General features: G+C 37.7%; 1 protein-coding gene across 2 annotated transcripts in view; it reads left to right on the top strand.

Moving 5' to 3' along the window:
• The window catches only part of NUP153 (nucleoporin 153), a 67,527-nt gene that overhangs the window by 34,270 nt on the left and 19,190 nt on the right, over window positions 1–14,067 (top strand). For both annotated transcript variants that reach the window (XM_040249318.1, XM_040249317.1), the window contains exons 12-17: window positions 774–911; window positions 1,548–1,646; window positions 3,260–3,347; window positions 7,639–7,764; window positions 9,813–10,433; window positions 13,225–13,422. In XM_040249318.1, the coding sequence (XP_040105252.1) occupies window positions 774–911; window positions 1,548–1,646; window positions 3,260–3,347; window positions 7,639–7,764; window positions 9,813–10,433; window positions 13,225–13,422 (1,270 nt within the window). The remainder of the gene's footprint in view (window positions 1–773; window positions 912–1,547; window positions 1,647–3,259; window positions 3,348–7,638; window positions 7,765–9,812; window positions 10,434–13,224; window positions 13,423–14,067) is intronic.

The raw sequence follows: 14,067 nt of genomic DNA, 5'->3' as shown, positions 1-14,067 counted from the left end.
TCTGTGGCACTTCATCTCCCCTTATTTTCTAGCTACTGTGGTCACCCTAGTCTGTCCTTTGAATGCCTCAGTCAACAGATTTGCAGTTTTCTCTGAATTTCAGCTGTACAACTGGCAACCAACTCAAAGAGGACAAGCACCTCCTCCCTTCTTCTCAGTATCTTCTTCCCTCCAGTATCTACTTGCTTTTGGTTGCTTTCTAATGTTTTCAGATGGTTGTTTTTAATATATTGTCAAGCATCTATAATTGTTACTTGTCAGAGCATTGGTTAAATACAAGGTCTTCCACCATTAGCGGAAGTGAAACTCAATGTTTGTCTGTTCTAATATGGGTCATTTGAGACTAGTGGAGATCTTTGCTTACATTGAAATAAAAACCAAAGCAGTTCACCAAATTCATCAGTACTGATGTTCATTGAATGCTTATGTTACATGCTAAGACCAAAAGTGACTTTGTTTCCTATTTAAACCACAACTCTGATATGTTAAAAATTTTTTTTTTTTTTTTTTTTTTTTCATTTTCACCAGCTAGGAAATTGGTACTGAGGACAGATAGGTTCACAAAGTCACATTTCTGGATGGTGGCACAGCTGGGATTCAAATCTTGTTTAGTTTTTTCTTGTTTAAGAGCCTACATTGTTAACACTGCATATGCTACCCCATCCCTGTTTATTCTGAATTTGCACGTAACTATATCTGTTCTAACTGAAAATACAGTGATACAACAGAATGACACAAAAGATAAAATTTGTCATTATAAAATTGTGTTTTAGGAAGTGGAAGTACCAGTATTACCGAAGATCTCTCTACCCATCACCAGTTCTTCACTGCCTACCTTCAATTTTAGTTCTTCTGTGATCACAACTTCCTCTCCATCACCCATTAGTCCTTCACAATCATTAACAAATAAGGTAAAAAAAACCATTGTCCCATAGAGGTGCTTTTTGTTTTTTCTTTATTTTAAAAAAGCTAATCTGATTAAATCAGTGCTTAATTTTCACTATGGGAATTAACAACTCAGAAATTTGAGAAAAACGGAAATAGCATCGGCTTTTAAAAAAAATGTACATCATAATGGGAACATTCTTCAATTCTTGTGAATGTATGAGAGGAAGAGTGTATTGTAAGTCTGTTTTCAAACATTTCCGTTTAAAATACTTTATTTATTTTTGGTTAATAATGAATTTCTGCGTTTTAAAAAAATTTCTCAAGTAGGATTAACATCTTTAGGACTATGCTCCTAAAATTTGTAGGCTTTTTTTCCTGACTTTTACTTTTTCTGAACATTTTCTTATAGATGTTATTTTATTCCCTTAAGTAATTATCTCCCTCCAAGATCATGAATATTCCTCTTCGAAGAGGAAGCCAAATCTTATAACAGTTAGATGTTGAGTAGTTTTCAGAAGTTAAAAGTGATTTTTTAAATTTAAAAGGGAAAAAAATGCTTTTGGCTTCTTTGTAATTAATTTGCTTAAGGTCTATTTCACTGCCAGTTTCTTTTTCTAAAAAGCTTTTTGTGTCATTTCTTTAATAATTTGAAAAACCAGGTACAAGTGACCTCTCCAAACAGCACTGGCAGCCCCTTGTTTAGATTTTCATCTCCAATTGTAAAATCTACTGAGTCAGATGTACTACCTCCGTCATCTGTAAGTAGCAAGTAAAGAATATTTCTTACTGATTGATTCCAAAGGCATACTGTATTTTTAAGCTCTAAGATACCATTGGTGGTAAGAAATGCCATTTTTCTTAACCAAAAAAATTCCGGTGTACAGGAAACTTTGAACATCTATACACAAAATATATGTGTATGTATATATGTATGTATCTTCTCATGTACCATTTGAAAGTTAGGATGGAGATATTTTGGTACCCTTAATTTTCTGTGTATCCGCTAAGAAAAAAGATACTTCTTTCCATATCCATAATATAATTGTCATACCCAAAAAATGTAACATGATGTTAATAGTAACATCGTGTGCACATTCAGATTTACCCATCAGCCTCAGACTCTCATTTAATTGCTGTTTTGTTTCTCTTGGTACCGGATCCAGTTACAGTTAAGACTTAGCAACTAAGTCATATTGCATTTAGTTAGCATGTCTCTTGGATTGGCTTTAATCTAGAAAAGTTGGAAGGTTTTATGTGCCACTATATATTTGTTTCTTCATAATAAATATTTTGAGTAAGAATGGTATATAATTGGAGACTTCCTTGGTGGTCAGTGGCTAGGACTCTGCCTGCCAGCTTGCGGCCCCTCCACCCAGTGCAGAGGGCCCAGGTTCGGTCCCTGGTTGGAAAACTGGATCCCACATACCACAACTGAAACCTGGCACAGCTAAATATATAAATATTAAAAAAAAAAGAAAATAGTACATAAGTTTAATGTTCTAGTTGCCCCATCTCTATTTGGCATGTGTATCATTTTAACATGTTCAGTTGCTCAGTCATGTCCGACTCTTTGTGACCCCATGAATCGCAGCACGCCAGGCCTCCCTGTCCGTCACCAACTCCCAGAGTTCACTCAGACTCACATCCATCGAGTCGATGATGCCATCCAGCCATCTTATCCTCTGTCATCCCCTTCTCCTCCTGCCCCCAATCCCTCCGAACATCCGAGTCTTTTCCAGTGAGTCAACTCATTCAGCTTTAGCATCAATCCTTCCAAAGAACACCCAGGACTGATCTCCTTTAGAATGGAGTGTTTGGATCTCCTTGCAGTCCAAGGGACTCTCAGAGTCTTCTCCAACACCACAGTTCAAAAACATCAATTCTTCGGTGCTCAGCTTTCTTCACAGTCCAACTCTCACATCCATACATGACCACTGGAAAAACCATAGCCTTGACTAGACATGTTACCTTCTGTTTTTTTTACTGTGTCCTTATTTTCTGTTACAACTAGATGTTCCAGATCATTTTGTAATTTCCCTGCCAAATGCTTGAAATCTACTCAATGTCCATGATGTCTCATACTTTTTATTAGGAAATGGCATTTAGAAACCCAAAAGTGGGCATCAGGAACACATTATTATTTTATGTAATGCTTTGAGTGAAAAAATGCTTTAGAAATTTAAAATGCTCTTGTTAAAGACACACCATTCATTATAAGAAGCACACTGATTTTAGAGATTTAAAATAGGAAAAACGATGAATCTTAGAATATGTGAAATCCAGTATACTTTTTTGACTTGAAATAGAGCTTTATATTTGATGGATTGTTTAAAGTTAAATGGCAGTTAAAGGACAACTTCTCTCTCTACAGATTGGATTTACATTTAGTGTGCCTGTGGCAAAAACAACAGAACTTTCTGGCTCTAGTAGTGTTTCAGAACTAATTACAAGTAGTTCAGGTAAGACACTTTTTCTCATAATATTTTACATAAAAATAGGTTAATATTTCAAATTACTTATTTTACCTTTGGTCATTCTTGTAAATGCTTTTATGTGAATATAATTAGCTCCCTAAATGTGAATAAGTTACCGCTTGTGAAGGGGATGGTCACAATAGCAAATTTATCCAGTCTTTGTTTAATCCCAAAAAAGTGACAGTTTATTATAAATGAAATCTCAGTACAAGAAATTCAAGGGTGTTCCACATTGTAATTACAGTGGATTCCATCTCAGGTTTTCTCTTGAGTTCACAAGCATTTTTATGCATAAGGATTATATCAGCCTCTGCAGACAGTAGTAGTATATAATTTCTCAAAAAAATGGGCTATTTCTCAAAAAATTATCTGTCTGAATAGATAAATAGACCATAGGAATTTGCTGTGGTGGTCATGATGTGTGCTCTCAAGTATTGGGTGCTTGGGAAATGAAGAATCATCTGGGCTAAGCTGCTCAGGTCAAGAATTGAGAGGAACGGCTTTTCCCCCAACAAACAGCAAATATAAGCGAACAGGAGGAGAAGTCTGATGCACTTTGAAAATAGCGAGTAATTTGTCATGAGATTGAGAGGTAGCTTTAAGTTCTAAAGATTCTTGAGTGCTACGCTAAATAATTGAATTTTAATTTGAATGATAGGAAAACACGGCATGATTTTTACTGTGCAGGGCGCGGTGTGAGATGGTTCCTTGGAGTAACAGCAGTGTATTGAGGGGGTGTGGTTGGGAGAGGGGTATTATGGACTGAGATATCAGCTATGGGGCTGTTGCCTTATTCAGAAGTGTTGACTATCTGCTGAATTTGGGAATCTTAAAAAACTAGATCTTCCCTTATAGATAGATTAAAAAAAAAAAATCAGGATATCAAAGAACCAGGACCCATAAGCTGAGAAGGTCTTTGGTTTGTATGGTCTGGAAGACAAGAGTATAGGTTCTGCAAGTAGCACAGAATAAGAATTTGACTGGTATGTTTGCAGTCCTAACTTCTGTTGAATAAAACAGCCCTGTGTATGAGAAAGTAACAAGTATATTTCGGGTGTACTTAACATGTGACTTTTCTTTCTTTAATGTTACTGTGAATTCAAGAAGGAATAAACCTATTCAAATTGCATTTTCATGCCTGGTTATGAGGGAAAGGCATTAAAATGCTTCCATTTTTACTAATGCTTTACTAATGATCCCTGAATGAGTAACAGTTTGTTAAAACTTTTATGTTTCATTACATGTGGGGAAATTACTCAAGAGTTTTTAAGACATGTATTTTAAGTAGTATATATAGAGTTGTTCTTACATTGACACCTCTGTTTTCTTACCACTTTGGTAATTGAAACGCTGATTGAAAATGTGGAAGTCATGGTTAATTACTGTATGATAGGAGCTAATTATGATAATTTTCACATTATCATCTTTTTCCGTCTCTGAGTACACTTGAAATCCTTAAAATTTACCTTAAAATTTTGACTGTAAAGGAATATAGAATGTGATAATGCATATGAGCTGATTTTTCTTTGTTTTAACACAGTTGTAAGAAGTAGGTATGGTGTTTTGGTTTTTGCACATTTTTATTATTGAGGTGAAATTGAGATAAGATGTATGCACTTCTCTAGTGGCTCAGTGGTAAAGAATCCGCCTGCCAGTGCAGCAGACACAGGTTCGATCCTTGAGAAGATTCGCTGGAGAGGGAAATGGCAACCCATTCCAGTATGCTTGCCTGGGAAACCCCATGGACACAGGAGCCTGGTGGGCTATAGTCCATGGGGTTGCAGAGTCAGACATGATTTAGAGACTAAACAGTGACAGGAACGAAGTTGATCATTTAAAGGGAAACAGTCAGTGCCGTTTACTACATGCGCAGCGTTGTGTAGTCACCACCTTTAACTAGTACAGAACACGTTTATCACTCCTAAACCTAACTAGTTTGTCTCCATTTCCTGTTCCCCCTAACTGCTGGCAGCTAGTGATGCATGTTCTATTTCTGTGTATCCACCTGTTCTGGAATCACACAGTGTGACTGTCTGCATCTGGCTTCTCACGTTTCAAGGTTCATCTGTGTTGTAACGTGTACTGCTAGCATCATTCCTTTGTGGCTGAAAGACGCTGCGCTCTTTTGATACACCATAACTTACCTGTTTATTTGTTGGTGGACATCTGGGTCATTCCACCTTTTGACTATTGTGAATAGTGTTGCTAATAAAAGTACGTGTGCTTGTATTTGTTTCAATACTGGCTTCAGTACTTTAGAGGATGTACCTAGGAATGGAGTTGACAGGTCAGATGGTAGTCCTACATTTAACTTTTTGAGGAATTAATGAAACTTATTTTCAGCCTCCAGCCTGTTTCACATTCGCACCAGTAGGACTCTCCATGTTCTCACCGTGCTTATTTTCCGTTTTTTGATGATAGCCATCCTAGTGGGTATGAAGCAATGCTTCATTGTGGTTTTGATTTGCATTTATTTCCCTGAGGACTATGTTTAGCTTTCTTTTTTCTTTTTAATGGAGAAAGATTTATTGCAGGACCAAGCAAGGATGATGGATGGCTTGTGCTTTAAAAAACTTGACGTTGTGTTTAGCCTCTTCTCATGTGCTTTTAGCCTTTTACCTATCTTCTTGGGAGAAATGTCTGTTTAAGTCCTTTGCCCATTTTTTAAATTGGTTTCTCTTTGTGTTGCTGAGTTATTTGCCTTTTTGTATAGTCCGGATACTAGATCTTTATCAGATATGTGATTTACAAGTATTTTTTTCCTGTTCAGTTGATTGTCTTGTTACTTGATTATGTCCTTGGATGCAGAAATTTCTAATTTTAGTGAAGTTTAGTTTTTTTTCTTGTGCTTTTGGTGTCCTAAGAATTCATTGTCATGGTCATGAAGATGTACCTCATAGGTTTTCTTTTCAAGAGTTTTATGGTTTTAGTTCTCTTGTTTAGATCATCGATCCATTTTGAATTAATTTTTGCTCATGATGTGAAGTAAGGGTAGATAGGTTTTCTTTAACTGCTTTACCCATTACTACTAAATTGGTGAAAACTTAAAAAAACCTGGTTATTTATACTTTTGAAAATTTCAGGTGTTCTCAGAAATAGAATAGTAGACTGAATCCCCAGGTACACTTTACTGAGCTTCAGCCTTTGCCATTTTGTGACCAGTCTTGTTTCTCCCACCTTCACTACTCCGCTCACACACACAGATGCAACTGCCAGGTAATTTTCAAACAATACTTCATCTGTAAACAGAAACACTCCCCCTTAAAAATGTGTTGACAAAATGATTATCATACTCACAATGTAGAGTATTTTAAGTATAAGAATATTATACTTAAGTATATGTTCATTTTAGCAAGTTTGGGAAACATAAAAAGTAATAGCATTACTCTGGATGTAAACAGGCACAATCTTCTGGACTTTCTAACCTACTCTTCCCCGTAACTGTTCTAAGAATGATTTTTGTGGCTGCATAGCATTCCATCATGTCAATGTTCTATAATTTATGTAGCTAGACCCTTTTATCGCGTATTTATCATTCAGGTTTTCAGCATAATAACTGACAGGTATTTTCAATCATAGGGTGAATTTTTAGAAGTATCTGACTTAATCATTTTTAAAAGCTTTCAACATTTTAAAAAATTCGAAAAACTTTTATTTTTGACTGCACTGGATCGTCTTTGCTGCACATGGACTTTCTGTAGTCTGGCAAGCAGGGGCTGCTCTCTGCTTCTCGTCTTGGTGGCTTCTCTCTTGGGGGAGCACAGGCTCTGGGGGACGTGCAGGTTTCAGTAGGTGTGGTTCATGGGCTTACTTAACCCAGGGCATGTGGAATCTTCCTGGACCAAGGAATTGAACTCATGTTCCCTGCATTGGCAGGCTGATTCCTAACCACTGGACCACCAGGAGAGTCTGAATGTTGTTTTTAAATCACTTGTTAAAGTTTCTGTATAATCAAGGCATATTTCATACAGTGTTTGAGCTTGTCCCAGTTGCCATATGTTCTGTAAGATTTGTTTTGATTTTCTTGATGACTGGTGAACTCATTGACTCCTATCATTATAGTGGATCTATAAATGACTCATTTATGGGTTATATATAGTTTATATATGTGTTTGTTTACTCTTTTGGAGGAGAGATGTACAGTCCCTTGTTGTTCATTATCTTTGGGTCATGGTAATTTTTTTCTTTTTTTTTAGAAGTTGATTGAAAGATCTTTCTAATGCATGTAACTTGCTTTTTCTTGTGGTAATATCTTTTACAATTACAAAAATTACAGCTCAAGATACCACTGCAGTGAACAGTACAAGCTATAAGAAGAAGCAAGATGAAGATTGCGAGAGCCCTTTCAGAGTGGCGAAAACCCTGAAAGAAGGAAGTGTCTTAGATGTTCTGAAGAGCCCTGGTGAGATGCCCTTGAGATAGTCAGAAATCTTAATTATAAAATCATGATTTCATCTCAGTATTGTTTGTTACACTTTGTTGTACTTCAGGCTTTTAAAAAATGGTGTCTTGTCTTTTGAATGTAGTGATGGTTCAGGTGTAAATTTTTTAGGCGAAAGACCTTAGAAACTATTGCTTTAGAATTCAAGGACTGCACTAAAATGGAATCTCTAAGAGGCAAGTATAGAAGAAAAAAATGTGAATTGCATGTTAATAGAGATGGGCCAATAATTAGAAAAAGTAGATAAACTTGATGATATACCTAGACATGTCTCTCTCTCAGAGCATTGAACTGCCTTGTCCTCAGATTACTCCCCAGTTGTGGTGTGTATATATCAAAGCCAAGTGGGAAGAAAACATTGGCTAATTGTAACACACACAGGGTGTGTGGGGGCAGGGGGAGGGTAGTACTGGAAAGGAAATAAGATATGAATGCTGGTGGGTAATATTTGAAGGTGATGAATAGAAGTAAGTGCTCAAATAGGAATGGGTTTTCAGTTTGAAAATCAGAGGATAGCATAATTCCAACTGGGATGTATACAATAAGAATATAAAAGGATTTATAAGATAATGTAGTAGCTCCGAAAGAGTTTTGATTTATCCAGTACATGTGTTCATGTATAGGTGAATAGGAGTTTCAGTAATAAGGTTGGCTACTACAAGATTTAGAGAGATTGGAGGCGGGAGAGGTTTGGTGTAGCTCCCATTTCATAGATTAGTATACTGCTTACTGGAGTCTAAGTATAGATGATTTTATGCAGTTACGGGCAGAGCTCCAGAATCCTGTGCTGGGATGAACAATGGTAGTCAGCATCAAATGCATATATTATAGTCTATCATCATAGAAGTGTCACTCTGCCTGGATCCATAATGCCCACTCCCTCTTTCACACTGATTCAGAAAGCAAAAATTTGGAGTAGTTATATGTTCTCTTGAGGGAAATTTTAAAAATCCAAAAAGGAAAAAACTGTAACACCTTGAAGTGGTTGCTGTTAGAATTTTGCCAACTTTCGTGACTCAGGTTAATCATTAACAAAACAGTACATTGTTGTCTGTTGGGAGTAACTGAAGCATTTGGAATTGTTTTGTCTTTCAGGGAAAAATAGCTCTAGGTTGGATTATTTCTTGGTGCCACTAAAAACCTCTAACCACCTTCTATATCATCTTTCCCTCTGTTTTTCTTTCCTTTGATGCTACAGTCTAGAGGGTTTTTTGGTGAATGTAGAATAAATGTTAATTGGTCCAAAGTAAAAGGATTGAAAGGTAGTTTCTCCAAATAAAGTATAGCTTGAGTGAATCAATTAAATGATACCACAAAACCTTTCCTCCTTATTTCATGATTGTACGTGTATATAACCTTCAATTCAGTTCAGTCGCTCAGTTATGTCTGACTCTTTGCGACCCCATGGACTGTAGCCTGCTAAGCTCCTCTGTCCACGGGATTCTCCAGGCAAGAATACTGCAGTGGTTAGCCATTCCTTTCCTGGATCTTCCTGACCCAGGGATCGAACCAGGGTTTCCTGCATTGGCAGGCGGATTCTTTACCGTCAGAGCCACCTGGGAAGCCCCAAGTCATAAATTAGGTGTTGACTGAACTATAGTAAACTAAAATTCCTAGAGGAGGATGATACACTATAAACAAAACACCTTCTGTAGACTTTTTAAACTGGGTTGTCAGTTATTAACTATGTAATTAGTACTAGAAATACAGCTTAGGTGAAAACTCGTAAGTAGTTCTTGGATTGTAATAATTCTGTAATTAAGGTAAAAAATGTTTTCTCCCAGGAATAATGTTACTAACAGCTATAAGTGTATCACATTATTGGGTTGGCTGAAAAGTTGTTTCGGGGTTTTTCTGTAAGATCTTACAGAAGAAACCCAAATGAACTTTTTGTCCAGCCCAATATAAATTAATGTTATTAATATTTATTAATAGTAAACAGGGAGACATTCTAATCAAAACATGAACTAATTTTCCCCCTCCCACCCCCCTCTTCCCCCTGCTTGTAGGTTTCGCATCACCGAAGGCAGATTCTCTTGCTGCTCAACCTGCCACCACAAGCCCGGTAGTTCACACAAGACCAGCAATAAGCAGCTTTTCTTCTAGTGGAACTGGGTTTGGGGAAGGTTTAAAAGCTGGGTCGTCGTGGCAGTGTGATACTTGTCTACTCCAGAACAAAGTCACAGACAACAAATGTGTAGCCTGCCAGGCAACAAAATTGCTACCAAAAGAGTCTGCTAAACAGACTGCAACCGGGACACCAAGTAAAAGCGGCAAAATGACTGTTTCCACACCAGGGACTACAGGCTTCGGAGACAAATTTAAACCAGCAGTAGGAACTTGGGATTGTGATACCTGTTTAGTGCAGAATAAACCTGAAGCGATAAAATGTGTAGCTTGTGAAACACCGAAACCGGGAACTGGTGTTAAGCGAGTCCTTACGTTGCCAGTGGCTTCAGAAAGTGCTGTAACTGTGGCTGCTTCCTCCTCCAGCTGCACTGTGACCACTGGTGCCTTAGGATTTGCAGATAAATTCAAAAGGCCCGTGGGATCTTGGGAGTGTCCAGTGTGCTGTGTTTCTAATAATGCAGAAGACAATAAGTGTGTGTCCTGTATGTCTGAGAAACCAGGTACGTTTATGGCTGTTTGGAATAATTGTGTTCATTACTTTAATAGGACATTTTAATTCTGTTCTCTGTAAAACAGCGAAGAACAAACCTCAGTATTTTAGATGTTTCAGGACAAGCATTTCCTCCTGTGTCATAATTTTCCAAACTGTCTTGAGATGAAAATGACTTGCCTGGAACTGGCACTGCATGTTCTCTTAAGCTAGGTTGTGTGTTAATCAGTCCAGCATTTGCTTTGACCTCTTCTTTGTGTGCACTTATTAGAAACTTCTGGCTCTTCGTGATCATTTTCAAAGTTGGCGGATACAGATGCAAAGGTCTTAGAACGGAGCACTCTTTCTCAAACCTTTACACAGAATAAAATACTACTCTGTCTCTTTTTCTCAAAGAGGAAGTGAGGATGGCTAGTGGCCATTTCCAGAGCTAGTTTCATTAAGGAGTAGACAGTATTGCGTTATCAGAAGAGTGTGGCTGAGTACTAATGATGATACCTGTACCTGTATGTGCTATCTGCCAGAGACCCTGCAATGATCATAAATTATTAAATCGTTAATGAAAAAGTACTATTGGGCAGACAGAAAAATGGAGTTAGGGTTGACTTTTTCCTGTTTCTCTGTTCAATTTTGAAAGAGTTACTGAAGATTTACACTGATCTTTAATTCATTTGGACTTAATTCATTTGACTCTTTGATGTTTTTGTAATGCTATTATATAATTATTTGGTACAGATACATGGTAACATAGATATTAAATAAAACATGTTATGAGTGTCCTGGGAATTATACTTCCTATTCTTATTGCATTATTGATGGATGCGTGGTTTTGTGTCTACAATGAAAAGCTCTTCATAGCCTAGAACCCTATCCTAACACAAGGGGTATGCTATATTTCTTGATTCCTGCTAGACATCTCTACAGGAATAAGATTTCAGAGTCTTTATTCTGAAATATCTTTCTCTTCCCATCTGTCATCATTGTCCCTTTAACAAAAAAAGCTGTTGATGGATGTCTGAGAGCAAAATTAATTGAGTTGATGGGTCAAACTTGTACTTTTGTTCAATCATCCGGTGGCTTTTTGGAGGATGGATTTGAAGGCAACAAAATTTGGAGATCAGAGCACAGATTAGGAAGTTGATCAATAATATAGATAGAGATATGTACTAATGAAATCAAATGGAGGGGGATAGAATAATGTATTTAGTTGATACATTAAGTTCAAGCTGCTGAAGTTGACAGATATGTGTGAGAAGACTTTTTAAGATATAAAACTGATTATAGACACTCTGGACTGGAGACACAGATTTGGGAATCATTCACTCATAATTTTCAAATAAATGATGAGAGAAGAGGTGATGTGAGTGAGTGGAGCAAACAGAGAGGATAGCCTAAAACTGAACTCTGCTTAGCTTAAGAGAGTAGCAAGAATAGAACTTTGAAACAGTTAATTGAGAGGAAAGACAAGAACCAAACAAGAACCACGTAATACTGGTTGCTTCTTAGGAGGATGGGTTTCAAGGGAACCAAACCAGAAGTCTCAATAAGGCTGTCCCCTAGAAGAGCAGCAGAAGGGTCCGAGGAAGAGAATGAAACAGATTGCAGAGATACATCAGGGAGGAGTTGTCATCTCACCAGGCCAGCCAGGTGCGTAGTGGAACTCCCATCAAAGAGGTAGTACAGCACTGACGCCCGGAAGTATGGGTCTTGGGTGCTAATGGGAAAGATTTTGTTGGTGATTAAAATCATCAGGGTAGATGAGACCTTGTAAGAGGGCAGTGGACCACAGACGGTAGGATTTTATTGGCAAAGTGGAAGAGAACATACCGATAAACCACAGAGCAGGTAACTGGGAGAAGTGACAACAGCTGGAGGACACTGAGAGAAGGGGGGCTTCCGGAGCGAATGGCTTTCCTTGCAACCCTGCCTTTCTTCACGCAGCTGCGCCTTGCTGAGCCATCCCTCCTATGCTGCTGCCTCTCCCCATGAAGTCGCTATGTCTGCTTAAAGGTGTCAGTAGGGCCTCTGAATCCTTCTGTCTCGTGGTAGTGTCTTCTCTGTGCGCTTGTTTAGATCGTTCGTCACTCCATCTTGGCGATGGTGGTACTATGCATTCATGTTTGTTTTACTTTCCCCTTTTTAGACCAGAAGCACCTTTAGAATCGACACTTTACTCATCTTGATATTCCCAGAACCTAAGAACATTACAGTGCTTAATCAGTGTCTATTAAATGGCTAAGTTTTAACAGAAATGCCTTGAACATAGTAGGTCATGTCTACTTGAGTTGCAAAGTAGATAATAGAACACTTCTGTGCAGAAATGGTCATTTCAGAGTCAGAGATCTGTGCTTTGGAATCTTGAAATTAATATGGCCATGACTGTGTATTTTATGTGTTAGGCTCTTGCCTACGATTTATAACTTATGTTTTATAATCTGTGATGCTTAACAAAATTTGACAAACATTATTAAGGAAAATTTAGTCTTTTATGCTCTGATCTGTGAGCATCAGTTTTTAAAAAAAAAACAACAAAAAACAAAAAAAACCCATGGCTATTCAACCTTGGGGTTAAGAGGACACTCATCAGTGAGCAAGGTGAGTGTGAGTTGCTCATTTATAAGACTAAAAGAAATCTGAGATGTCTGGACCGTTTTTAACAACATGATGTTTATATTTCTGGCATTTTCTTTATCTTAATAGGAAACACTGATAAAAATTGTTCATTTGGACTTACGTGTGGTGTCATGGAGATCGTGACATAATGTAAATTAGAATTATTGTATTTTTGCTTTGTTTTTTAGGAAGTTCAGTACCTGTTTCAAGCAGCGGCACGGCCCCCCCAGTCTCCCTGTCATCTGGAGGCTGCCTAGGATTGGACAAGTTCAAGAAACCTGAGGGAAGCTGGAACTGTGAAGTGTGTCTAGTGAAGAATAAAGCAGATTCTACCATATGTATAGCATGTGAAACTGTAAAGGCACACACAAAGCCCGAGTTTACAGGTGAGGTGTTGGTAAAGTGCCTCCTTAAAAAGTAAAATGTTTGCACACAGCTTTGTTTTTAAAACCATTCTTTCTTGAAAATTCTTGTAAAATGAGGTGTTGTCCTGGACTTTCAGCTCAATCTATCTCTGAATTACCGTGTAGTTATTTGGTGGTCAGGAGTGAGGATATACATTTGGTGTTTTACTAGTTTTCCTTTGAGAAGGAAAATGTTTGTTGCAGCCCACTGAAGTAATGACATGACTAAAGGTTACAGCTGGTTTGAAGAACACTGCACTTGGATTTTAGGAGGTCACTAAAACTCATAATAACTGTTGCCTCACAGTCTCTTTCCCATTTTCCCCACTAGTAGTAATCACCATACCTTAAACCTTCTTTCTGAGGCAGAAGTGCCTTTGAACTCCTTTGAGGCAGAGGTGATAATTAGTTAATATTGTCTTTGACCCCTTTATTTTTTCGCTTTCTGTCTGTTGTCACATAAGGCATTTTCAAGCCCATGTGGATAGTAGCCATTTGCTCTTGAGATGCTGATGTAATTTTTCAAGTAAGTTTCTTAGGGAAAGAAAGTTGGGTGGGTAACCATTAAAGGAAAGGAAATCTGAAGACAAACGCTTTTTACAAGTGCTTGGCTGTCACTTGTTAAGT

Source organism: Oryx dammah, unplaced genomic scaffold (assembly GCF_014754425.2).
Source record: "Oryx dammah isolate SB20612 unplaced genomic scaffold, SCBI_Odam_1.1 HiC_scaffold_11, whole genome shotgun sequence".
NCBI lineage: Eukaryota > Metazoa > Chordata > Mammalia > Artiodactyla > Bovidae > Oryx > Oryx dammah.
Note: the sequence above shows the minus strand (reverse complement) of the source record. Positions and strands in the feature narration are given on the sequence as shown.